The following is a 25,650-nucleotide window of genomic DNA, read 5'->3' as shown; positions in this document are numbered from 1 at the left end:
AATGCTCTGCCTGGTCGAGACCGAGAGCTATTCAGCGAAGCGATCCGCGGAGGTTTGGAGTTTGGAGTTTGGGTTCCCGTCTAGGAAGCACCGGCGCCGTGATTAACCTCGCACCTTGCCGATCCCGGAACGAACTCGGAGCCGGACATCGACGAAGAGGCAGGAACGGAGTTGAAAGTCAAATTCTTCATTACGCTCCTTCCTCTCGCCGTCTTTAGACCGTCGGCCGTCTCACTCCTTCCCGGATTGTCAAAGCCCGAGACCTTGGCTCTCCCGTGAACCATTCCTCGACATCTCCCCGCTACGCCCACCGGCGCTTTGCCACGAGGTTTCTCTCTCCGCCAAACCAATTCGTCCCACCATGTCCGACAGCTTCAAGATTCGATCCCTTCAAGCCTGAGACGAGGAGATACCAGAGAACCAGAGACGAAAGACGAAAGACGAAAGCCGGAACCGAGAGATATCCAGACACCCAGGCGATCAGTCGCATCTTACACCCACCGCCCGCACAACTGGCGACGACGACGAGGACGAGACATTTGGAACTGCACATTCCTACCACTCTGAGCAGGCTGCTCCAGCCAGGCCTTAGATACCATGTCACCCCAGTTTCGCTCCCAATTGCTATCGCCGCTCTCGACGAAAGGGCCCGACCACACTTCAACACACGACACACGATCTTTTCACAACGAGATCATGCCCATTTTGTCCCCACATGAGACGTATTCCCTCCATATTGCATCCGTGGTTGCCGCCTCGATGAGCATTATAGCAGGTCTACTGGCTTCATACTGGTTTGTCCGTATGAGGAGGAGTTTCCGCCATGAGTGAGTATCGTCTGGTCCTATCTTCATCGCACGCATGACCTGACACCGCTGCAGCCTTATCATGTTATTGATCGGGAGCGACATGTTCAAGGCCTGCTGGTTTCTCCTGTTTCCAGCTGTTGAATTGGTCCATGGCACAGTCGCGCCCGACTCCATATTTTGCAATGTCAGCGGATTCTTCCTCGTTATGAGCATGAACGCTTCCGACCTGGCTGTCGCCCTCATCACCCTTCACACTGCGCTCTACATCTTCCGCGGAGAACAGGGCTTGTATCCCTTTCGAAAATACGCCTACCCGGTCATCTTTATTTTCCCAAGCCTCCTGGCCGGCCTGGCTTTCGTCAATAAGACGGCGTACACCAACACCGGCCAGTTTTGCTGGTTACCAGTGGAACCCATGTGGACAAGACTGTTGCTTAGCTGGGTCCCACGATACTTTATCTTCGCTTCCATTCTTGCCATCAGTCTCTCACTTTACATCTACGTCAGGATTCTGATGAAACGGTTCGCGGCAGTCAGGGACGCCCAACAGGAGGACCTGACTCTTCGAGATTCCCGCAGCGAACCACCAACACACAAAACTTGGGAACTAACCACCCCGTCAAATGTGTACCATGGTAATACACAGTCTAGCATATCATCCCGCCGAAACTCCAGAGAGGATTGTGGACGGCAATTCTCAGTTTCAACATTAAGCACTCAGGTCGATCTATCACAAGCCAAGAACTATACATCGAAGCTCGCACGGCAATCTTATCAATCTTATCAGTCTACCAAGTCCAAATTAACTCAACCGGGAATCGAGGAAGTTCCGTCACCGTATCAGGGAAGCCAGGCCTCAGACTCGGACGTCAGATCCCCCTGCGGAGCCGAAGGGTTGACCACACCTCAAGACGTGCATATGCAGGATCCACAGCTATCGCCTACATTCTCCAAGTCTCCAACGCCTCCGATGCCCTCCGACGATAGTTTTGGCGAGTCTTGGGCTGGACCTACAGCCAGCGCTACGGTGCCTCGATCTCGGACATCCTCACTACCCCACATCTTCTTAGTGATAAGCGGAAGGAGTGCTAAAAGCTCGGTCTCCGAGAACCCTATCCTCGACCCTACCCTCGATGCTGCAGGTTTGGTCAAGACACGAGAAACTATTCGCCGGCAACTTCGACTTGTCCTCATCTATCCTCTTGCTTATGTCGCAATGTGGATTTTGCCCTTTATCGTTCACCTTACAAGCTACGATAAGGGCGCACCGTTCCCCATGAGGATGGTCAGCATTTCTTGTCTGTGCCTTCAGGGGTTCGTTGACGCCCTCATCTTTTCACTGAAAGAGAAGCCCTGGTTACACACCCGACGGCTGGGGCATGGTTTCAGCGGCGGATTCTGGATTAAAAGAAGCCACCACAGCGGAATCAATACAAATGCTGGACGGACTAGGGAGGAAATGATGATTGATGGGAGGTTGGCTAAGGAACGACGGGACAGAGAGCTGGCAGACAGGCAGCAAGACTCTCAATCAGGCCGCAAGGCGACTACAGAGTGGTGGGACAATGACGATTAGATGGTGAAAAGGACATGGAATGAGAGACATTGGACTGAGGACGGATGCACTGGGTATTGACGAAGGGTGGGCACTTAACAGCTTTGAGGACCACGACGTTAAACAGGAGGTTACACATGATACCCACGGACGGACACAGGCTGGAAGGAGGCTTTCTAGCATTGGGAGGTTTGCATTGACAGGCGTTGCTACAGTGGATAGGATCAGTCAACGATGGCATTCCAAGCTCGGAAGACCGGCGCAACCAGTTGGAGAGAAAATTCGAGATGAATATAGACACAGACGGGGTCGCGGTTGGCTTACTATATGACCCATTGGTTGCTGTATATCCAAGCTATCTTTACGTCGTGTACGATGCCCGGCACGCCCAGCCTTTTGTATACTACTCGCAACCCTTGAAAGTATACTCGGTACTGACCGGCATCTCGACGCACAGTCTACCTACCCATGTCCGAATACTTCTAATGTAATTGGATGTTGGGCGCGCCCCTTTTGAGTGGGATGTGTGTACATGCACCTCAGTGTGAGAGTGGTGGGTAATGAATGCGCGCAGGCATTTGACCCCTCAGCCCTCCCTCATGAACTTTAGAAAGGCTCTGGCAATAGCAACACCGTCGTGGGGGATCGGGGTGCGCTTCATGCCGCTGTCGTACAGATCGTCGGTGAAGATGCCGGCGGCGTGGCGGTTGAAGAGAATCTCAGTCATGATCTCGGTGTTGAACTCGGGGTGGCCCTGGATGGTGATGTACGACCCCGGGCGGTACATGCCCTGGACGGCGCAGATGTCGTTGGAGCCGAGCGGGATGGAGTCGGCAGGGAAGTCGAAGACGATGTCGCGGTGCATCTGGTGGATGCGCTAGAGGCTTGTGAGCAGGGTGTTTTGTAGGGGATTTGCGCATCGCATGGTTGCACGAGAAGATGCAGCGGCGGCAGTGGCAGGATAAAAGCGGGATGTGGTATTCACGTACCATCTTGTCCAGCCCAAAGATCTCCTTGCCCTTGTCCGTCAGGTCGACCTCAGTCACGGCCACTTCCCAGCCCTTGTCGCTCTTCCCCAACGGAGCACCCATAGCCCGGCCGATGATCTGGTGGCCGAAGCAGACGCCCACCGTCTTGACGCGGCCGCTCTCAATGGCGCGCTTGGCAAAGTCGACCAGGTTGACGATCCACGGGTCGCTCTCAAACGCCGTGTGGCGGGAGCCGGTGATGAGCACGGCATCGACGTCCTCGAGCGCGGGGTACGAGTCGAGGTTCTTGACGACGTCGTAGCCCGTGATGGAGACGAGCCCCTCCAGCTTCTGCGACGGGCTCAGCGACTGCGCGGCAGCGGTCAGCAGCGCTGTGAAGACGCCCGTGTAGCCGCCGTACCTCTCGCGGGTCTGCGGTTGCGGCGTGTCGGCCTCGAGGATGGCCAGGCGGAGTGGTGACATGGTGGCGGCGGACGGGACGGAGGACGGGCCGTCGTTGGCGTGGATGTCAATGTTGACGACGGATTGGTCAGGCGACGACAGCGGAGAGAAGTGCCAATAGAGCAGAGCGACGGAGGCGAGGAGGAGGAGAAGGGAGAGTGGTTTCCGGGCGGGATACATGGAGATCAGGGTCCATTGGCGGCATCCTTCATGCTGGCTGTCCCCGGCCGTCAAGGGTCTGAGACGGGGTTACTAATTGCGTGCCGCCGATAGCGGGGGATTCAGGAACGCATTGATAAGGGCAGAATTGTCGTGGAGGGCCGTGGGCGGTGAGATGGAGGAGGACGTGGGATGCGGAGGGATTGTGTGGGTGGTGACAGACTGACAACCCGCGACAGCCCGCAACAAGCCGTGATGCAGTGGGGTGCAGCTGGATTAGCGGCTTATGATGCGGTATAACAACTTGTCTGGATCAATGCTCCCACTGAACACCCTGGAAGCAACAGACCCCAGTGCCGATCCCCACGAGCCTTCCAAGCCACACTGCGACCTAAGGACCAGGATCAAGTCGCCAGTTCTCGGTTGATTGAGCCGTGGGCTCGTGGCTGAAGATGCCAGCCAATTGCGCCGCACTTGTACGTCTCGTGAGTGACGTCGAGCGTGGCCGAGGTGCTTTTGTTGACTTGGGCGAGACGAGCGTGGCGCAAACCAGTCTATAAGTTACATGGTCAGAGTGCCATCGAAAAAAAACAGCGACGGCAATTAAAACGCCAACTCTCCATCGTCAGATTTTGCTGGCTCCGGGGGAACTTGGTTTTTTTTTTGCTTTTCCCTTTTTCTCTTGATTTTCCTCCCTTGCTGGAGGCATTTCGTTCCCTTTCCTCCCCGCCGTCATCTCGCAATTCCTCATACAAGTCACTCCTTGGTCCGCGACAATGCCGCCCAGACAGTCCCTACAAGCCTTCCTGGCCACGGCCCGGAACGCCCTCAGCACCCCGGCTGCGCAGCGGACGGCGCCGTTGACGTTTGTCGTGGGTAATGAGTCGGCCGGTAAGTGAGGGATGCGGATGTTGCGAACCCGGAAATCGTGGTCTGACCAAAACGCCCAGATCTCGACTCCCTGAGCTCGGCCGTCGTGTATGCCTACATCCGCACCTACACGTCGCCTCACACTCTTCACATTCCGCTCTCCAACCTGCCGCGTGCCGACCTGGCCTTGCGCACCGAGATGACGGCTGTTCTCAAGGCGGCTGGCCTGGCGCCCTCCGACCTGCTCACGCTGTCTGACCTGCCGGAGATGGACCCCAACGACACGCACTGGATGCTCGTCGACCACAACTGCCTGACCGGGCCCCTCAAGCAGTACGCCGGCCGCATCTTCGGCTGCATCGACCACCACACGGACGAATTCTCCGTGAGCCAGAGCGTCAGTCCCAGGGTTGTGGAGCCCTGCGGGAGCTGCATGAGCCTGGTCGTCGAGGAGACCCGGCAAGCGTGGGACGCCCTCAGCCGGGACGTTGAGGATGGCGATGCCGCCGACGAGGACGAAAAGCTGGCCAAGATCGGCCTGGCCTCGATCCTCTCCGACACCATCAACCTGACGGCCAAGGCCAAGGTGCGCGCCAAGGACCCCCGAGCCGTGGCGTTCCTGGAGGCCAAGATCCGGGACCCGACGTTCGATCGCACCAGGTACTTTGACGAGATCTCGGCCGTTAAGGAGGACATTTCCAGTCTCAGCTTCCGCGACATCTTCCGCAAGGACTACAAGGAGTGGGACGAGGCCGGCCTCAAGCTGGGCATCAGCTGCAGCGTCCAGGGCTTCGACTACTTCGTGGCCAAGGCCGGCGGCGCGCGGCCGCTGCTCGACGACCTGGCCGGCTGGGTGCGCGAGCGCGGGCTCGACGTCGCGGGCCTCATGTGCACGTCGCACCCGGGAGGAGACTTCCAGCGCCACCTGCTTGTCTGGGGGCTGACGGACGAGGGCAGGGCGGCCGTGGAGCGGTTCCGCGCGGTTGGCGCTGATGCGCTGCAGCTGGAGACGTGGGGGGATGGCGTGTTGGACGACGGCGTCGCTCGCTCCGCGTGGAGGCAGCACAACTTGGCGGCGAGCAGGAAGCAGGTCGCGCCGTTGCTGAGGGAGGCCCTGAAGAAGAGCTGAGCTTCTGATACGGCGTGTGGCACATGCTGTGATACGGTGTCAGACGGGTTGAACAAGGCATGAATAGAGCATAAATCATGCGGCCTCCACCTATGCTTGCTTCCCTTTGTTCGAGTATCATTATGCGTTGGTATCCGTATTGTGGATTGTTGATACAAGTATGTCGACCTTTTAGAGTATTGTACAGTACATTCAAACAAGAAACGCCCGCAGCCGCCTGGGTTTCCTCAGCCCTATGCCATGCTGCCATGCGAATCCTTCAGCCTTCCAACCTTGGCGATCAACCATGGATCCCCTTGTCGCAAGTGAGACATTCCTGCGGCCACTTACACGGCCAGCGGCCCGCCACCCTCGACCCTGGTGCCCATTGCAGTGATCTGCGCCCGCACCATTTCCACCTCGCGCAGGACCTTGAGGAACTCGCGGTTCTGCAGTCGACGCTCCTGGAGAAGCCCGGGAGATTCTTCGGGCGAGCCGTGGAGCAGCAAGCTCTCCGCGGCCGGGTCTGCGACCAAGATGCAGGCTTTGAGGGAGTCGTAGATTTTGCCAACGGGATACACCAGGGGGTTTTCGCTCATCATTTCGGGGTACACCCAGCGCAGAGCCTCGATGCACATTTTTTGGCTGCCCGTTTGCGCCATGGTGCGGTATGCGAGTTCGTAGTGCCTAGGATCCCGGGCTGCCTGGAATCTAGGGGGCATGCGGAAGGCGTCCCAGAACCTTGGCCAGTCTTCCCGTGAGGCGTACGCCGTCATCAGGCGCAGGATCTGATCGTGGTTGAACCGAGATCCCTTCTGTGCCATGAGAAACTCAAGGTTCTTTTGAGATCGCTGAAGCTTGGGGCCGTACGAGGGCGAGCCAAGAGCTGATTCGACAAGCGTGAGAAACATCTCGTTGTTCCAAATGTTCATGCCGCGCTCTTCAGCCGTCAGAAGAAGCTGATCGACGAGGGCGAGCCGCTGCTCTGTGGCATCCTCGGCAGTGGACGGCGACTTGAAGATATCCCGAACCACGTTGTGAAGCATATCCTCAGTGATGGGAATCCCAATCAATTGGATATCGGTCACCAGCTTGCATACTTGCTCCAGGTCAGGACCAATTTGTGAGTCTTGTGCGACGTCTTTGCTGGGCGGTTGGGGCACTTCGGCTGCCTGTCGCTTTTCAGTCGAAGGCGACAACCGTCGTGCACTCGTAGAGTAGTATCGATGTTGCTGGGACGCGTGCTTCATGGCCTCCCATTGCAATTCAGATGGCTTGATGGGAGGAGTTTCAACCTTGGGAATTTGCACCTTGGAAGCCACCAGGGCATCCAACTCTGACTTCTCAATCGCCTTCTCACCCCGGACCTTGGTGGCATTCATCAAGCTTCTCTTCAAGATACCCTGCCACAGTCCTTCCAAGTTCAGCTCGTTTCGTCGGGCCTCCGTCATGCACTGGATCACAACCGTGGTGCCTGTCGGGGATGCACCAAAGCCGGAGAATCGTCCGCTCTCGTCGAAACTCTCCACCTCATTGGAGTCTCCGCTGTTGGTGGAGAAGTTGACGCAAACCCAACCCGTCGAGATACCGTTGTCGCCACCCGGGATGATGGCGGTGTTGGTACCCATCAGCTTGGCCTTCTTTCGGAGTCGGCGCAGCTTGGTCCTGAGCTCGCCGGGGCCGATGAGTCCATCAGCTCGAGCATCAATCTTGTGGTTCCGCCGAAGCCATCGAATAAATCTTCCAGAAGAGATGTGGAGATGCCTCTCACTGCGGGTGGTTCCGAAAAGCATAATCAGGTTGGGACCGAGAGCAGCGGGAGGGTCGAGGCTGCGCAAGTCGAGAAGGGAAATGTCGTCCAAGCCCATATCCTCAAAAATATATTTCATCATTGGTTCAATGACGGCGGGGGCGTCATCGGGAATCCTGGGGAGGTCGACTTCATGTTGGCTCGGAGGGTGTCGAGGAGGATCAATGTCGAGGAACCAAGGCGCATTGGGTTGGGTAGGTCCAGCGGTCTCAGGGGCATCTTCGGACTCAATGGCGAGTTCAGCTTCAATCGCAAGTTCGGAGTTCCTCTTTTCGGTCGTCTCCGTGTCTCGCTCTTGAGAGTAGAATCTTTGCGTCAGGATTGGTAGCTTGCTGGTCTGTCGCAGTGGCAAGCTGCGAAGGCCACTGGAAGCTGGCCTCGAAACAACTGCCCGGAGGATGGCGGATTGGCACCGACGGCAGGCCAGTGCCGCAGTGATGGGTCGGGCGAGCATCTCGAGTACTTGAAGATGTCGCAAATTGAGAAGACGCACAGTCGACAAAACACTAGCCCGGCTCAATCCATGGCGATTCGGTGGAGTTGGCCGGCCCGTCCAGGCTCGGCTCCGCGAATTTCTCAGGTGGGGTCACACCGCTCCGTCACGCGCGCACACGTGACCTTCACTCCGCTCAGGCCATTGACATCCGCCCTATCAAAAGGAAAATTTTGGACCTGGCCTCCGAATACATCCAGCTTCACGCGACAGGACTGAGAGGACTGCAGGTGTCCTCAATATCCGCCGCTACGCCCTCTCTTGTTGTTTAAGCATTGTGGTTACTTGCGACTGTTCTAATGTATTAATACCCCCCACATTGCTCTCAGCACTCTCGTCGCTTTTGAGCTTCTCACTCCACCCCGGGGAACAGACTGCGCCAAGTCTCTCCCAATCACCACATCACCATGCTCGCCCGACAGACCCGGAGGAGCATTTCCCTGCACCGAGCCACTGCCATAGGGCCAATTGGACGCCCATCAAGATGCCTGCCGCTGCAGCTCTCACTTTCGACCCTCGGCCGACGATGTGTCGTCACCCAGTTCCAGCCCCGCAATCGACGAGGCTCAGAGTCTAGCCACGGACCTTCCCATGGCCGGACCCTGGCCACGGCTGTTGATGACTTCAAGTTCGCCAATTCCCCCTACAGTCCCCTCCCAGGCTCTGGCATGGCGTCTTTCCAAGGTGCGCCCTACCTTCGACCATTCGATCCCACAATGCCTTTGGTCATCCCGGAGCCAAGCCCCCCGAGGGCATCGAGCAAGATGAACTCGAGCGGAATTCCTGGCGATGCCGAAGACATGCTTCCTGTATTTGATGCTTGTGTTCGGGTTGGAAAACTTGACCGAGCGGCTCTCGTCCTGAAACGCCTGAACACTATTGGAGTCGTCCCTGGTGAAGAGCGCATAACCCTTCACAATCAGTACCTCAGAGCATCGCTCAACCAAATGCGAACCAACCCCGATCGAAAACAAGCCGAGCAACTCCACAAGTGGTACGAGCTCGAGATCCGAAACGAAGACATCCCCCAAACCGCCGAGACGATTGCCTGCATGCTTAAGGCTTCCCTTCTCTCCGAGCGAGGGGCGAGACTCGAGCGCCTCATCAACCGTTATATGAGCATGGCTCCGGGTGAGGCTGGTCTGCGTGTTCTCAGCATGGCCGATATCCTCAGCGATTCGGATCTTGCCGTCATCACCGAAATCTGTCCCACGTACAACTTTGCCCCCGAGGCTGAAGATGCCGAAGTCACCCTCGTATCCAACGAGGAGGAACTTGACATATTAGAGGGTCTTGGAGATACTGCAGAGGCTTCCGAAGCCCCGGCCTATCCGGAACTCCGAGTCACCCCCCAGCGAGGTGAGGGTCTGGAGACTTTGAAGCTAAGCCTAGGCCTCATCAGCCAACTTGAAAACGTCGATATTTCCAAGCTCTCACTAGAAGAGCAGCGCGAGTTCCAAATTCGCTTGGAGCGCGATTCCATCGATGCCGCGATCGCAAAATGGCGAACCGATAGGAAGCAATTGCAGAAGATCGGTGTTCAGACTGTTCTGAGCGCCAACGCAGACGACGGATCTTTGGCCCAGAACCTGCCCAACTGGCTCAAGGAGATGGAAGCCCGACTAAAGACGGAAATTGCCAAGATTGAGGAGTCGGAAAACAAGGCATCCAAGTCCGAGGAGGATCTGGGGCGTTGTATTTATGGACCATTCATTCGCCAGGCCGACCCAACCCGCCTCGCCGCCGTGACCATTCTGTCTGTGCTCAACCACGGCGCCATGATGGGCATTGACAAGGGAGTTGTTCTGGGCAGACTTATTAACGACATTTCTCGAGTTGCGCAAGAGGATATTCGTCTTCAATTTGTCGACAAGCGTAAACGGGAGGAAAGACGTCTACGCAAGGTCAACTTCATCGGAAAAGAGAAAGACGTCAAGACCAACCCTGACGGCGTCATTATCGACGCGACTGGACCTGAAGCTGAGCCAAAGGATGAGAGATTTCACAAGCCTTGGTCCATCACCATCAGGGCGCAAGTTGGTTCCATCCTCCTCAAATCCTTGATCGAAACCGCCAAGGTCAAGGTTGTCAAGAAACACCCAGTCACCGGGGACCGCATCAGTCAATACCAGCCTGCGTTCTCGCATATGATGCAACCACGAAAAGGAAAGAAGATTGGAGTTCTCGTTCTGAACGCGGATCTTGTCGAACGGATGAAACGAGAGCCAGTGGGTGATTTCATTGCCAAGCACTTACCCATGGTTGCCGAGCCGAGGCCCTGGAAGCGGATGTACGAGGGTGGTTTCCTGGAGAGCAAGGCGCCATTAGTGCGAGTCAAGCCCGGAGACGTGGAGCAGAAGTTGTACACCAAGGCGGCAATCCAGAGAGGTGACATGCAGCAAGTATTCAAGGGCTTGGATGTGCTTGGAAAGACTTCTTGGAGGATCAACAACAGCGTTCTGAACGTCATGGTGGAAGCATGGAACACCGGAGATGAGATCGCAAACATGCCACCCCTCAGCCCCAACTTGGAACTCCCTACTGAGCCCGACTCTACCGAAGACCCTTTGATCCGAAGACGATGGATTCGCGCCGTAAAGGCCATCGAGAACGAAAGATCCGCCCTTCACTCTCAGCGATGCTACATGAACCTACAACTCGAAATCGCGCGAGCGTTTCGCAACCAGACCATTTATTTCCCTCATAATATCGATTACCGTGGCCGAGCTTACCCAATTCCCACATACCTCAACCACATGGGAGCGGATCACACCCGTGCCATTCTCAAGTTCGCTAAAGGAAAGGAGCTGGGCGCAAACGGTTTGAGGTGGCTGAAAATTCACATGGCCAATGTCTACGGATTTGACAAGGCCAGCTTCGATGAGCGAGAGGCCTTTGCTACCGACAACCTCGCCAACATTGTGGAATCGGCTACAAATCCCCTGAACGGCAGCAGGTGGTGGCTGAAGGGTGAGGACCCTTGGCAATGTCTTGCTGCCTGCTTCGAGCTAAAGGCTGCTCACGAGCTGCCCGATCCCAGCAAGTTTGTCTCTCAGTTGCCGGTGCACCAGGATGGTACCTGCAACGGCCTTCAGCACTACGCAGCGCTCGGTGGAGACACATGGGGTGCCCAGCAGGTCAATCTTGTGCCTGGAAGCCGACCCGCAGATGTCTACTCTGCCGTTGCCAACTTGGTCAAGGAGTCCATTGCAAAGGACGCCGCTGCCAAAAACCGCCTTGCAGAAATTGTCAAAGACAAGATCACCAGAAAGGTCGTCAAGCAGACTGTCATGACTAATGTCTATGGCGTTACCTTCTCCGGAGCCAAGAACCAGGTGTGCAAGCAAATTGATGCACTCTATCCCAACTTGCACAAGGAGTGCGGCATCCCCCACATGCTCCTGTCGACCTATATCGCCAAGCACATTTTTAGCGCCCTTGCGACCATGTTCCGTGGTGCCCACGATATCCAATATTGGCTAGGCGAGATCGGTGGTCGTGTTTGCAGAGCCTTGACACCTGCTCAGCTCCAGCAAATTGCCGATACCTTTGAGGAGGAAAAGCAATCGGGACGCAAGGCTAAGAAGACCACCGCCAAGAAACCGAAGGTGGCCAAGACCGGAATTGACGCGTTGAGCTTGCAATTTCGGTCTACTGTTGTATGGACCACCCCTCTTCGAATGCCGGTTGCCCAGCCGTATCGAAAGGCGACTACGAAGGAAGTCCGAACTTGCCTGCAGAGTGTCGCGTATTCTGTCAGCGATCAGACCGATCCCGTGAACCGAAGAAAGCAACTTCAAGGATTCCCTCCTAACTTTATTCATTCGCTGGATGCTAGTCACATGTTGCTCTCTGCCCTCCAGTGCAACGAACTTGGCCTGGATTTTGCCGCTGTACATGACTCTTTCTGGACTCATGCTGCGGATGTGGATGTTATGAACGGCGTCCTCCGCGAAGCCTTCATTCGGATCCACGAGGAAGACGTTGTTGGCCGACTGGCTGCCGAATTCGAGGCCCGATACAAGGGGTCCATCTACCTTGCTCACATCGACCCCGACACCCCAGTCGCTCAGAAGATCAAGGACCTTCGCAAGTCGAGCAAGCTCAGCCCCCGAGAGGAGCTCTTGCTGGAGTACAAGCGCAGCACCCTCCGACTCTCTGGAAACCCCTGGGACTTGGAGGCTGCTAAGCAGATTGTGACTCCTGCCTCTGTATACGAAGAGCTTGCTGCTTGCGAACAGGATGTGGCTATCCGTGAGGAAAATGAGAAGCTGGGCCTTGGTCGTATGTCCGAGAGCGAGACGAATTTTGATGAAGCCGCCGTTGCGGACGAGATGCAGGAGGCGGATGATGCTGAGCACGAGATTGGCGGCCGATCGACGGCAGAATTCACCAATGGTATTCTGGAGGCAATGAAGACCAGTCGATTTGAACAGGACATCATTGAGCCAAAGAAGCCGAGGGTTTTTGCCAACAAGCCCAAGACGCCACTGGCCATCTGGTTGCCTCTGACCTTCCCCTCTCTACCTCAGAAGGCATGTCAAGACTTGGGTCCAAATTTATACGAATCCTATGCTGACATTGTACCAGGGCGACTTTGACGTTACTCGCCTTCGAGACAGTCAGTACTTCTTTTCGTGATGAGGGTGGCACCGTAGCCCCCATGTATGATAAACGTTGATAAACGTGCAATGGCACACGTTGGGGAGGAAAGGAGGTTCGGCGAAAGTGTTTGCATTCTTGAGGCATATTACGGCGTTTATTTAAGAGGCGAGGAGTTGCGAACAACAAAAAAGCATTTGGATAGAGCACATGTGACCTTGGAGGTTATCGGGCTCTGCTCTGCACATACATAGCGAGATGGTGTACACTGTTGTATATTACGAAGTCAAAAGAGATAGGAAGATGATTTACGATCCTAAGCGGTAGGATAGATGTTGAAAAACAAAATACAATCAACTCTTCATGAGACAATTAACTTTGAGTATTGCCGTTCCCCACAGGTACAGGCTGAGGGAGACAATTGCATCGTCATCAGTCAATCCAAGGATACGAAACATGAATTAATCGGTATTTAATTCCGGTTTGCCTCTCTTCTGGTGCGCATGGAAGTTGACGAGGATGAGTTTAATGCTGGTTGATCCCGTTGAAGGAATGGTTAAACTACTAGAGTTGTTTCAAATATGGAATCAATGCAGTTGACGGGAAAATTGGGACTCGTTTGCAGAAGCTCAAGTGGAATAAATTGGCCACATTTTGTATCATTTATTCATTCACCTCATCAGGTGTACACATCTATAGTTTTATGTCTCGTTTATCGGACCTGGGCACCGGCCAAGCTGGGAACAGTGCAGACACCACCGCTCTCAGTGACCAGCTTGGAAATGCCAGTCTTGCCGAGCTGCTCGACGACGCTGGCGTCGAAAGCAACCTCAAGAGCGTCAGTGGTGGTGAAGCCGGGCTGGAAGGTCTCCCAGATCTTCTTCTTGGGGTTGAGGACACCCTCGGGCTTTCCGTCGAAGCCCTCGAAGAAGACGCGCTCACCAGCCTTGGCATCCGCAGGGGGGGCCACGAGCTCAACAGGGCCCTTGTGGTCGTCCTCACCCTCCTTGGGGACGGGGGAGGCGGCTAGGACCATGGCGCAGGACTTGATGCCTCGCATCTTGACGGGCTTGAGGTTGCAGACGACGATGACCTTGCGGCCCTGCATCTCCTCGAGAGGGATCAGGCCGTTGAGGCCGGAGCAGACGGTACGGCAGATCTGGCCCTCGTACTCGGTGTAGTCCTCGCTAGCCTTATCGCCAACGGCGATGGTAGAGACGAAGAGGGAGTCGGCATCGGGGTGGTTGATGGCCTTGAGGATGTGGCCGACGCGGAGGTCGATGAGGGACGGCAACAGGGGAGCGGCGACGGCGGGGGCCTTTTGCTGCTTGGGAGCCTTCTCCTTCTTCTCCTTCTTGGGCTTGGCAGCGCCAGCGGCACCGGCGATCTTCTCCTTGACCTCCTCAACCTTCTCCTGGACCTTCTCCTTGGTGCGGTCGACAAGCGTGGTCTCGCCACCAGTGGCAGCAGCAGCGGCTTTCTCCTTCTTGAGGCGCTCCTTCTCGGCCTTGGCGTCAACGGGAGGTTTCACGTAGAGGACACTGTCCTGGTCGACCTTGACCTTGTCGCCGTCCTTGACATCAAGACCGAAGAGGGGGGAGTTCTGGACGAAGTCGACAAGGCGGACAATGTGAGGGAGGCCCTTCTCGCCGGTGCGCTCCTCGGGAGTCCACTGGGCGACAATGGGGGCGAGGGTCTCGTAGATGGCGACATCGGCCTTGCTGGGCTTGCTACCGAGGAGGGTGGCGCGGCTCGAGAGGTGGTTGTTGAGCGTCTCGAGGATGGTGGACTTGTCGTCGCCGGACTTGAGACGGTCTGAGGTGGTGAGCCATTGCTGGATCTCGGCCTCCTCGGTGGGAGTGTAGGTCTGGGCGCTGATGGCGGCCATTCTTGCGATGTTGCGGGTGAGCGGCCGGGACGAGGTGAGGCTGCGAGTAGCCGGACGGAGGACTCGAAGGGAGAACAGGGTTGCTGGTGGTGGAAAGAGGAAGCTCGGGGGGGCTTCTCTTGCTTGTCGACGAGTTGTAAGTTGAGATTGATGGAGATTGAAGGATTGAAGGTGGGAGTCAGTCTCACCATATATTTTTCCCGTGGTGGTTTGGTGGGGTAACGATGGAGGGGCACTGGCTCAGTGGTGGCCGATGCCCGCTGACTGTGGCTGAGGCTATGTGCCAATAATGTGGCGGCCAAGCCCGCTGAGTCAGCTTCGCCGATTCAGGTGTGCGCCGCTAATTAATTTAGGCGGCCTGCGCTGTTGCCTCGTGACTTCGCGCTGGTTTCTCGCGTCAACCACTTACGCCGAGTCGCGTTTTCCCCCACGCCCTTCGACCAACGCCTTCGTCAACCCTGTCAATTCAATGCAATTGTCTTGGCCATACGCCTGCATTGGATACTCGAGCTCGTTTGCTTGATCCTTTTCAAACGCACTTGGCTGAATTGCTCTCACTTTGTTTGGCTAGGCCACTTCTTCCTTTTTTTGGGTGGATTTTCTTTTCCTTTTTCCTCCCCTTTTCTTCTTCTGCACGCACATCTCAGCGTCATTGCGCTTCGCAGTGGCGAGTCGAGTCAGCGCCGTGAACTCGCAACGCACAACGCGCAGCCCGAGTTCCTTCGGTTGGACTTATTCTGCAAATCTCTTAGAATTCTTACTTCCCATTTGCTTTATTCTCGAGGAACATGCCCGCCAAGTCGGCATCCCCGGCCTCCGAGTCGGCAGTCTCGACCTCCAGACTCCCCACGAGCGTTCCCAGCTCCCCGCCATCAGATTCGTTCACAGATGATGTTCTGGTTAAGGAAGAACGGTTTGCAAGAGCTCAGAATGACAGGGTTGAGGAGAACAGAAAAATCGCCCTCCTTCGCAAACGCAAGAAGAAGCAGCCTGAAACCAAGGCCGAGCGTGAGGCCAAGGCAAAGGAACTGGATGAATTGTTAATGAAGAGCGCTGCATTCAGCGACATCTTAACAAAGAAAACTCAGGTTTTGGGTCGCGTTGGAAGCGGCCTGGACGGCGCGACCCTCGGCGAGCATAATCTCCAGATGGCCAAGCAGCCGAAGTGCTTAGTTGGTGGCACCATGCGTGACTACCAACTTGAAGGCCTGACCTGGATGTACGAAATTTGCTCTCAGGGAATGAGTGGCATTCTCGCCGATGAGATGGGACTCGGTAAGTTTGTGTTACTGCTTCCGCAAGTCATGTCGCTAACCCCGCCAAGGGAAAACCGTTCAAACCATCTCGTTGATTGCTTTGTTGCGAGAACAGGAAAACTATCTTGGGCCTCACCTCATTGTCGCACCCTTATCAACGCTATCGAATTGGATGGACGAATTCCATCAGTGGACTCCATCAATCCCTGTGGTCATGTACCATGGTAGTAAAGACAATCGGGAGGAGATTTTCCAGAAGGAGATGATGCACCATCTTAAGAAAGGTCGCCCTACAACTAAGTTTCCTGTGGTGTGCACGTCTTACGAGATGGTGTTGAGGGACCAGCACAATTTGTCACGAATTCAGTGGGAATTCATCATCATTGTAAGTTTTTGCGCCCCTCCTTCTCGTGCACCTTCTAACTCGCACCCAGGATGAAGGTCACCGAATGAAGAATGCCGAGTCAAAGCTTTTTCAGCAGCTACGACAGTTCACCAGCGCTACTCGTCTTCTAATCACAGGAACGCCTCTCCAGAACAATCTCAAGGAGTTGTGGTCGCTTCTTCATTTCCTTCTTCCCAACATCTTCACCGACTGGGACGCCTTCGAGTCCTGGTTTGACTTCTCCGATCTCGAAGACGAGCAAGGAACGCAGGAGTTTATCGGTGATCAGATGAAACAAGATCTTGTCAAAAAGATCCACCTCATTCTGCAGCCCATGCTTCTACGCCGCGTCAAGCAAGACGTGGCCGCGTACCTACCCAAGAAGAGAGAGTATGTTCTCTTTGCTCCCATGACAAAGGAGCAGACCGACCTGTACAATGTCCTCAGCAACAAGAAGATCGACAGCCGGGCATACCTGGAGAACAAGGTTGTCGATATGATCAACAGTACGCCATCGTCAAAAGTGGCCAGCCAGAACACTTCTCGCTCGGGAAGTATTGCACCCACTCCAACTTCGAAGGCAGCAAAGACGATGTCTCTCCCAATCCACGAAAGCCCACATAAGAAGCGGGTAGATGACAAGAGCACTGCACCGACCCCCAATGCGTTTGCGTTTATGATGGGCAAGCGTGGCAGAGGAAGGCCGCGTAAGAATCCCAAGCCTGACTCGCTAGCACCAGTCACACCAGGTGGAAAGCGAAAGGCCCCTTCAACACCCGTTATCTCGGAGGCCAAAAGTGCGAGATCAAGCCGGCAGTCGACGCCTGCCAGCTCTCGTAGGCGCCTGCAGAAATCGAAAACTTACAAGGAGGCAGGATCGGACGAGGAACGCATGTCTGACGACGAGTTTGAGGCGAAACTTGCAAAGGAGATTGCTAGTGATGACTCCGGCGAGGAAGATGATAAGCCTCAAATGTCGACCGAAGAGCTTGAGCTTGCCCAAACGCTGGAGCTTGCTAGTAGGTTCTCCTTTACTCCAAATCCTCTAACCAACACTGACTGATCGCTGTAGAAAAACAAATCGCCCAGAAAAAGCTGGGCAATCCCCTTGCCCAACTTCGACTAGTTTGTAACAGCCCTCACAACTTTTACAACCCATGGGCTACTGCGACGGACGTGCCCGTCGATGATTCTATCGTTACATCCTCAGGCAAAATGCTTCTCCTAGACCGTCTTCTCCCTGCACTGTTCAAGGATGACCACAAAGTGCTCATTTTCTCTCAGTTCACCACGCAGCTGGACATCTTGGAAGATTATTGCTCCGAGCTGAGAGGTTGGACGGTTTGTCGTATTGATGGCTCCGTCTCTCAAGAGAGTCGTCGAGAGCAGATTGCAGCCTTCAACAAAGACCCCGAGTACAAAATCTTCTTGCTGTCTACACGCGCTGGCGGCCAGGGAATCAATCTTGCTTCAGCAGATACCGTCATTTTGTTCGACTCCGATTTCAATCCACAACAGGATTTGCAGGCGCAAGACCGCTGTCATCGCATCGGACAGACCCGGCCTGTTATTGTCTATCGCCTTGCAACAAAGGACACTGTGGAAGAGAAATTGCTGCTCAACGCCGAGGCCAAGCGTCGCCTCGAGAAGCTGGTCATCAAGAAGGGAGGTTTCAAGACTATGGGTCAGAAACGCGACTTGAACGGTGATCTTGATCCAGAAAGCTTAAAGGCCCTATTACTCAAAGATGGCGAGGTTTACAAGTTGTCTGGAGGAGAAGAAATCCTGAGCGATAATGATTTGAAGGTGTTGTGCGACAGAAGCGAGGCGGCCTACCAGCAGGCTGCAAGTGGCGAAGGTGATGCCGATGGTTATCGCGTTGTCGAGACTGGTGCGGACTCGATCAAAATGGCCCGAAAGGACTGAGGACGATGGTGTGAGGGAGAAGCCTACGGCTGAGATGTCACCGTTGCTATCTGTACGACTAACACGACTGGAAGAGCTCCATTGTCATGTGCTATACTACGCTGAACATTAGACGACCATTTGTCGCTTGCTTTACATAAAGTGTGATTCATTTCTATACCTAAAATTGTTCTGTCGCCTAGTCTGGTCCTAGAAACATGAACTGGATATCGTGATTTTTTCCAAACTCCCAGCGCCCAACTAAAAAGAAAGCAGGATATCATCAGTCTTAATTCAACTCCTCCACATAGCCAATCTGTCGTCTTGTATCCGCTCCCGCCGGACCCGCCGCTAATCGTTTCGCCAACTTCTCCTGGCTGTCCACAAGCTTCTTCTGCGCCTCAAGCCTCTTCTTGATTCGGTCCTCCGAGCCCCTCTCGATGCGCTCGACTTCCTCCCGCTCGCTGATTCTGAGAGCACTCAGGGCCCTGGCGTTGTCCACGCGCTCCGTGTTCATCCGCGTCTCCCACTCCAGCATCTTCCTCTGTCGGCTCTCCTCGGTCTGCAGCTCCGTGGAAGCAATGGCCTTAGTGCGCGACAAGGACGCGTCGGTCAGAGCACGCTGTTCCGACAGGCGCCTTGACAGCGAGGCGTTGAAGATCGACTCTTCGAGCTGGGCTTTGGAGCGTACGGCGGAGATGTCCTCGTTGTGGAGTTTGTTTCGGCGAGCATCTTCCATCTCGGATCTGTGCGCCCAGATCTGCTGCTCCACGCTGGCAACCTCTTTCCGTCGCGCAATCGTAATAGCGTGGTCCTCAGACTCCTGCGCAATGCGAAGGAGTCGAGCCTTTCGCTCCCGTTCTTGGATCTCCATGTCTTTGGGGAGACCGATGGCGTCATCAGGTTGGTCTCCCGAATTGGCGTAATAGACATCTATTGCCCGGTTTGCCCGAAGAAGGGTGAGGAGTTGATCTCGAGTGTCGGAAGCTGGTAGAACCTTGATGATGTACATTGTCGGCGAGTATGTATATTCTCCATCAACAAACTGGTTAAACGGCTTGTTGATGTGCTTCCACATGGCCACCTTCAAAAAGCAGCGTGTCGTAGTCACGGCATCAAAGGCTTGGAGGCAAAGTAGCAACAGGGATTTGCCATGCGATTTGATGGTGATGTCCGAATCAGAATCGACGAGGAAAGACATGACCTTTTGCATCAACTTCTCTCGGTCCGCTGTGAGTTCGCCAATGTCAGACCCGCGAAGGCAGATTTCGCCAAGTGCGCTGCGGCCGCCATGCAATGGGCTAGGGAAATCTGGATCGTGGCCAGACTGCACAAGAACTCGGACAGCGGATAGATTGAGCTCCCGTGCAGCATTGTGAAGTGATCCGTCGTCCTTAGATGGGTCGGCTGCAAGAATGTTACCCAACATTTGGATCGATATGTCGCCACCGATCTCCGTTGCCATTGAAAGCGGCGTCCGGCCTAAGGCATCAGTGACATCAACTTCAGCTCCGTCAAGAAGAAGCATCTTGACCACATCTGGCCGGCGGGTCTGGATTGCGAGCATGAGCGGTGTTGACCGGCTGGTAGATGTCTCAAAATTGATATTGGCTATGGAATCGTTAGTATACTGAAATCTCGGCGAGAAGCTGTCAAACTTACCTCCACGATCGATGAGCAACTCGATCAGAGAGCTGCTAACCCTCTTCTGAGGTTGAGCAATGGCCCAAACCAGCAGCGTCACCTCTTCTGATTCCTCCATGTCGGGAAGAACACGGTACAAGGTAGTCTGATCGTGGTAATAGCCCGCATCTAAAAGCGCCTCAAGGACAGTCTTTGATCTTGGGTACTGTGAAATGGCTCTCACAAGAACTGGCTCAGATCCAGGGTTCCGAGCCATGACGTCCATGCGCACCTCGCCTTCCTGGTACTCGGTGAATAGTTTGAAGAGTTCCAGCGCCTCATCTTCTGACATGGCACTATCGAAGATGTGATCGAAGCCAATCGCAAGTGTCCGGGGTGAAGGGTGACAGGCGAGAAGCTTTTTGGTCCAGGATACGTTGGCTTTCGAAGCGGCCTGCTTGAGCGGCTCGCCATCCATAAAATCGACGTCCGCCCCATGAGCAACGAGAAGGTCAATGAACAAATCCGTAAGCGCGGCTGTTTCCTCGTCACTATTTTGAATCGCAAGAATCAATGAACCACTAAGGGCATCGCCCTTCGCGCCTTTATCCAGAAGCATCTGCGCCACCTCCAAGCCATCTGGAGTGAACCATTTCTGGAAATTTTCGGCCGTGAACCCCTTGGAGAAGACGTGATTAATGTCATCCTCAGGAATCTCTCGTTCTAGTATTAGTTTCAGGACTGAGGCTTCAACTCGCTGGGTTGCTGAAAGCAAGGTCTGGCATCCGTTCGTTAATGGAGATGCCCCGCTGTCGAGCAAGAGCTTGATGAGGCGCACATCAGGCTCATCCTCAGTAACGGCCTTGCTCAAGGCGATGTGAACCTCTTCGGTGGCTGGCATTCCGGCCTTCATCAGGTCTTCGATGATCTGATATCGAATATCTTGGTTGAGTTTCCAACATGCTTTGAGCGACCTTAAGAGTGTTGGGGCCGAAGGCTTCTTCTACGCTGCCGCGTCAGCGACTCCACCGGAATAAGGCTGAGCCAACTTACCTGGTTCCCGCCTTTATGCCAAAGACCAAGAAGCAACTCAAGGTTCCCAACGAAGGCGCTCCTAGTCGTCGCAACCACTGCTTCGCCATTGCTAAAATTAGGATCTGCCCCTGCAGCTAGCAACACCCTAAGGACTTCTTGGCCACCCTCCCCGTATCTTGCGGCTGACACCAGCTGAGAGTCAACGACTTCGCCCGAAACGCCTCTTTTTAAAAGTCGCTGGAATACCATGGCTCGCTTGTTCAGATCCCGGACCTCTGTCGCGGCCTGGAAACCTCGCTCCAAGGTCGTCTTTTGGGCGTTCAGATCCGACTTGAGAAGAACATCTAGAACCTCCACAGAGCCACCACGGCAGGCCTCGATAATCGCTTGGCCGTCGTTGGTCGAAATACTGGCACCGTGGGCTATGAGAATGTCTCCGAGCTCCAAGTCACCGTCTCGAGCTGCGATTAGCAAAGCATTTGAGGCGACCTGGGGAGACACTCCGGCTTTAGCCAGTCGAGTGCAAACGGCAAGTCTAGGCGTCCAGTCTGCAATCTTCATGGCATTTTCCATAGCGGCATTTCTGTTTTCGACTGAATGCTTCGTCTGAGAAAGCAGCATGCTCAAGATTTCGGGTGATTCCTTTGACACCGAAAGAGCCAGAGCCTCTCCATCCGAGGCATCCGCTGCACTTGCCAGGACGTTGATGAGAGCTACATCGCTGGAGTAGGTGCTAATGGCATGGCTCAATGCTCTGTTTACCTCGAGGGGAAAGGCACCAGCTTCGACCAATCTCTTTGCAAATGTCAACCGATCCATCGCATCTGAGATTCGCAGCGCGTGTGGTAGCGCTGATGCCAACGAAGCAGGGGTCAAGGGATGCTGGCAATTGAATAGTAGGTCGCAGAGAGGAGTATTTGCTGCTGTCACAACATGGCACAAAGCCGCGGCTTGATACGCGTTAGGGTCAGCGCCAAAGTCGAGCAGCTGCTTCAGAGTGGAGATTGTTGCTTGTTTGGTGGTGTCTCGAAGGAGAGACTGTACTTCATGCACAAGCATTCCACTCATGTCTCCCTTTCTCGTTGACTTGGATCGAATCATGCTGAGTTTCCACGTCTTGTTGTCTGTAGAGGCCAAAGGTCCTAATTCGTCAAAACAGCGATTGATGGTATCTCCAGATGGTTTCCCGATGCTTAACACTAGCTCAAGTACCTTGGGGTCGGGGTTTTGGACTGCTTTTGTCACGATTGCTCCATCAAGGGCATTGATGTCGGCTTTCCCTTGCTGCAAAATGAGTCGCAAGAGTGACATGTCGACTGGCCTCTCCGATAGCGTTGCTTGCAAGCCTGTTGCTACCTCTGTGACTCCGATGCTCGCGCCTGCACCAAAGAGAATTGCTGTCATGTCATAACGCGCGCGGTGATCGTCCGCTTTCAGGACATCAGCTAACCGCGCAGCTGCTGTTTGAGGAGAAGCCTTTTGGATCAGCAGGGACAACAGATTGATGTCTTTTTGCAATATGACAGCGTGAAGCCCCGCGCCTTGATTATAGTTGATGTCCGCGTTGTGCTTCAAAAGGAGGCGAATTAAAGCATCGTCACGCTGAGATATGTCCTCGTTGATGGCGTCTTGAAGGGCTGCATGAAGGCATTGGCCCGATAACGCGCCTTTAAGAAAGAGCTCAATCATCCGGTATCGATCCACGGTAGACAGAGTCCTGGTCAAAGGAAAGACGAGCGTCAGCGTCTCGGGGGAAGGTTTGGCAGCAAGGATCTTGGCAGTCATGTCCGCATCTCCTCGCACAACTGCTGTTCGCAGAGCCTCCCCATTTCTGTGATCAGGCGATGCAACAGCATGGCGATTATTAACACGAGACCGCCGTTGATTGATCGAATCTCGACGAGAGGACTGTGGGTCGGGAAAATGAGGCGAGAGAACAAGGTCGACAGACTGGACATCACCAGATTGGACAGCATGGATGAGGCATTCATCCAATGCGGGACCACCAGCTCCCTTTCTGAGCAAGAGATATAGTAGCGCATATCTGGTTTCGAATGGTGCTTGCCGGGGAATCAGATTCAGGCAGCTAGAGGCTAATGCGGGCTTGATTGTCGAGTTCTCGTTTAGCAAGGAACCGACAAGCTCAGACTGGCCTCTCGAAATTGCAGTTTTGAGAACGGAGGCATCGTTGAATTCGACCGAAACGCCGTAAGACGCGAGAAGACTAGCCATTTCGAAAAATTGAGAGGCACATGCTAATTCGAGGGACCGTGAGAGAATGTCACCCTGGGCGCCGCAGCACAGTAAGAGCTCTGCAATCTCCAACTTTGTGGTCGGGCTGAGTGAGATGTGTTCCATTATTAGCTGAAAAGCCTCCTCAAGCCCGGGACTTAGCGGAGGCTTATTTCCCATGGCAATGGCGATGGCAATGTCTCGGCGCCCACTATTAACTGCAATTTTGAGGGCTTCGGCTCGGTTGTAGTTCCCATCGGCGGTGGAACGTGTGAGGTGTAGCACGGTCCCTAGACATTGCGCCCTCGCTGCGTCGCTCAGAGCCTGAGACACACACAACGGCGAAGGTCTGCCATCAGACTGGAGAAGGAGAGCGACCATGCTGGATAATCCCTGGGCGACACAGGCCTGGCGAAAGGCGTCCTGCCCCTCCGGTGTTTGGGCTGCATTGGCGCCGTATTTCAGCAGGAGTTCGACGATTGGGGTATTTCCGCTCTTGATTGCCACCGGGAGGCAGTTGTCGAGGGTAAACGGGTCGGCGTGAGGAATCAAGACCTGGACCATCTCCAGCTGCCCGCGCTCAACGGCGACCTTGAGCAAGCGAGTTCTGTCGCCAACGTTTTCGACACTTCGTCTTCTAGCCAAAAGTCCCGATTTTCCCGTTTGCATTCCGTGAATGTCAACACCCGAGGAAGCCAGCTTGGCAATGAGCGCCTCGGCCACACCGGGCGAGCCACAATTGCTGACCCATTGGTTTAGGACGTCGAGGATGTCCTTTGGCTCATAGCCTTTGCCTTTTTTCAAATTACTCGAGGAGAATGCTCGAGACAGCCCGGTCTTGGGCCGCAGCTGGGCGATTTCGGCAGATCGCCTCACCAATAGATCTTCAGCTGTTTGGTCGTCATTGAGGGAGCGGAACGAGGGCGGGTTCTGGGGTCGTGTGAGCGGCGCTGGAGCTGCCGGGAGCTGGATTGCCCACTGCTCGGACAGCTGGATGATGCGCCGCTGGCGGATGTCGGCCGATCGGGGAGGCATCCTAGAAGTGGATTGTCATTTGAATTGGGGTGGTTGAAGCTGTCCGCGCAAGCAATGAGGCGAAGTCCTGGCGAGGAGGACGCGGAGGGTTTGTTGAAGCGACGTCGCCGAGGGGAGCGGAGGGATCGAGGGAACCAGCGAAGCAGCGGCGAAGAGGCGACCAGGGAATCGGAGCGATGGGAGTTTCAAGGTCAGAGATTCCGAGCTCGAGAGGGACGAAGGAAAGATGCGAGTTTGAAATTACGCCCCTACGAGCTCCGAAAGGTGCAGCCTGGGGCTTGGAGCTGGAGCCTCGCTCTACACCGTACTCGGTACCGATTGTGCAGCAGGCGCAAAGCGCTGGGCCATGACAGGCTCCTTCCACCATCCCGCGCGCCACCATCCTCGAACAGAGCTCCAGCTGCCATTCCTCTTCGTCAGAGCGGAGCCCTGGAGGGGTTCGTACCTCGCTAGTGCTCCGTGGGAGCTGCACTGGGATCACTGGGGCCACTGGGAACTGCCACTGGGGGTTCCCTGTATCAGGCTGTAGGTGGTGGAGCACTGCGCCACAGCCGCATGGCGACCCACGAGTGGTGCAACTGTGCGGTGGTGCTGCAGCCAGTGCAGTACAGTGTCTCCTCAGCACAATGAGGCCCTGACGCGGGGGGCGTATTTGACGCCGCGGGTGCATGGCCAGAGCGTGCCTTAGTGCCCAACCCGCTAAACTGCCTCCCTGAACTCGGCTTGTTGGGCGACCGTCCGTCCATTCTCAGCAGTGTTTTGACTTGGCTGGTGTGAAGATATTACCCGATATTGTTGATTCTTGATAATTCCATTGCACAACCCTTAAACGAGACGCCTAGGAACAACCGTTTCCCATCCCCCATCACACGCTTCCTCCAGCAGGTTTCTCCCTCCAGGGCTCCTCACGAGGCTCTTGCCCGCCAAGCCTCAAACGCAGGGAACGCCATGTTTCGGGGCTCGGCTGCTTGCACTGCCCCCGTTCCCAATCAGTGACAGGCCCTGTTCCGCACTGAGCCGCCCGTCAATAGCGTCAATAGCCGCACGCAGGACAGCTGATCGCTAGGCTCTAAGCGGTATGATTTGGGCGCTGGGGCCGTCACATCCAGGATCTGCCGGAGACAATCATGGCTAAACTCCAACCGGCATCATCTGGGCGAGAGGCGAATGGCTAAGAATAGCGAGCTAGAGAATGGAGGGTGGTTTTCCATTCCGACGTCTAGCACACCGTTACGCGTCTGATGGCGCAACGGTTTCGATTTTTTTTCTTAAATGGAGAGAATGCTTAGAAAAATTCGTCACCATGTTCATCAGACCAACCCCGTATTATTCGTACACGTCGTATTCCTTCCGGCTCTTCCGATCTCCAGAATTTCGGCATTGGGACGCACCACAGCCGCCACTGTCTCAGGATCTCACTGAACAAGACACCACCACTGGAACCATGCGTCTTAT

At 55.0% G+C, this 25,650-nt stretch overlaps 8 protein-coding genes across 8 annotated transcripts; 4 read left to right on the top strand and 4 right to left on the bottom strand.

The window, feature by feature from the left end:
* Positions 1 to 696: 696 nt before the first annotated feature.
* On the top strand, positions 697 to 2,385 carry BGZ61DRAFT_354728 (G protein-coupled glucose receptor regulating Gpa2-domain-containing protein; the record flags this gene model as incomplete). Its single annotated transcript, XM_046240648.1, has 2 exons — positions 697 to 827; positions 882 to 2,385. The coding sequence occupies 2 exons, from the start codon at positions 697 to 699 to the stop codon at positions 2,383 to 2,385; spliced, it is 1,635 nt and encodes a 544-aa protein (XP_046103429.1).
* A 565-nt stretch (positions 2,386 to 2,950) lies between these two features.
* On the bottom strand, positions 2,951 to 3,815 carry BGZ61DRAFT_354515 (class I glutamine amidotransferase-like protein; the record flags this gene model as incomplete). The annotated part of the gene is made up of 2 exons (XM_046240616.1): positions 2,951 to 3,241; positions 3,354 to 3,815. 2 exons carry the CDS (start codon positions 3,813 to 3,815, stop codon positions 2,951 to 2,953), a joined length of 753 nt encoding a protein of 250 aa, XP_046103428.1.
* Positions 3,816 to 4,352: 537 nt separating this feature from the next.
* Positions 4,353 to 6,115, top strand: BGZ61DRAFT_50252 (uncharacterized protein). The gene is made up of 2 exons (XM_046251734.1): positions 4,353 to 4,844; positions 4,904 to 6,115. Exons 1-2 carry the CDS (start codon positions 4,730 to 4,732, stop codon positions 5,950 to 5,952), a joined length of 1,164 nt encoding a protein of 387 aa, XP_046103427.1. The 5' UTR covers positions 4,353 to 4,729; the 3' UTR covers positions 5,953 to 6,115.
* A 163-nt stretch (positions 6,116 to 6,278) lies between these two features.
* BGZ61DRAFT_479260 (ATPase synthesis protein 25, mitochondrial) lies at positions 6,279 to 8,195 on the bottom strand (the record flags this gene model as incomplete). Its single annotated transcript, XM_046249088.1, has 1 exon — positions 6,279 to 8,195. The coding sequence occupies one exon, from the start codon at positions 8,193 to 8,195 to the stop codon at positions 6,279 to 6,281; it is 1,917 nt and encodes a 638-aa protein (XP_046103426.1).
* A 226-nt stretch (positions 8,196 to 8,421) lies between these two features.
* BGZ61DRAFT_454135 (uncharacterized protein) lies at positions 8,422 to 13,212 on the top strand. The gene is made up of 2 exons (XM_046246165.1): positions 8,422 to 12,769; positions 12,825 to 13,212. The coding sequence occupies exons 1-2, from the start codon at positions 8,642 to 8,644 to the stop codon at positions 12,873 to 12,875; spliced, it is 4,179 nt and encodes a 1,392-aa protein (XP_046103425.1). The 5' UTR covers positions 8,422 to 8,641; the 3' UTR covers positions 12,876 to 13,212.
* A 242-nt stretch (positions 13,213 to 13,454) lies between these two features.
* BGZ61DRAFT_454133 (uncharacterized protein) lies at positions 13,455 to 14,961 on the bottom strand. The gene has a single exon (XM_046246164.1). The coding sequence runs from the start codon at positions 14,722 to 14,724 to the stop codon at positions 13,549 to 13,551; it is 1,176 nt and encodes a 391-aa protein (XP_046103424.1). The 5' UTR covers positions 14,725 to 14,961; the 3' UTR covers positions 13,455 to 13,548.
* A 157-nt stretch (positions 14,962 to 15,118) lies between these two features.
* Positions 15,119 to 18,418, top strand: BGZ61DRAFT_589420 (SNF2 family N-terminal domain-containing protein). The gene is made up of 4 exons (XM_046256577.1): positions 15,119 to 15,999; positions 16,049 to 16,365; positions 16,415 to 17,384; positions 17,438 to 18,418. The coding sequence occupies exons 1-4, from the start codon at positions 15,513 to 15,515 to the stop codon at positions 18,289 to 18,291; spliced, it is 2,628 nt and encodes an 875-aa protein (XP_046103423.1). The 5' UTR covers positions 15,119 to 15,512; the 3' UTR covers positions 18,292 to 18,418.
* A 7-nt stretch (positions 18,419 to 18,425) lies between these two features.
* On the bottom strand, positions 18,426 to 24,597 carry BGZ61DRAFT_392691 (uncharacterized protein). Its single transcript, XM_046242849.1, has 3 exons — positions 20,947 to 24,597; positions 19,933 to 20,896; positions 18,426 to 19,881 (listed from the first exon to the last, which is right to left on the bottom strand). Exons 1-3 carry the CDS (start codon positions 24,193 to 24,195, stop codon positions 18,560 to 18,562), a joined length of 5,535 nt encoding a protein of 1,844 aa, XP_046103422.1. The 5' UTR covers positions 24,196 to 24,597; the 3' UTR covers positions 18,426 to 18,559.
* Positions 24,598 to 25,650: the final 1,053 nt, after the last annotated feature.

This window comes from Ilyonectria robusta, assembly GCF_021365365.1.
Source record: "Ilyonectria robusta strain PMI_751 chromosome Unknown BGZ61scaffold_12, whole genome shotgun sequence".
In the NCBI taxonomy this organism is placed as follows: Eukaryota; Fungi; Ascomycota; class Sordariomycetes; order Hypocreales; family Nectriaceae; genus Ilyonectria; species Ilyonectria robusta.
This window is presented reverse-complemented; position numbering and strand designations above follow the sequence as displayed.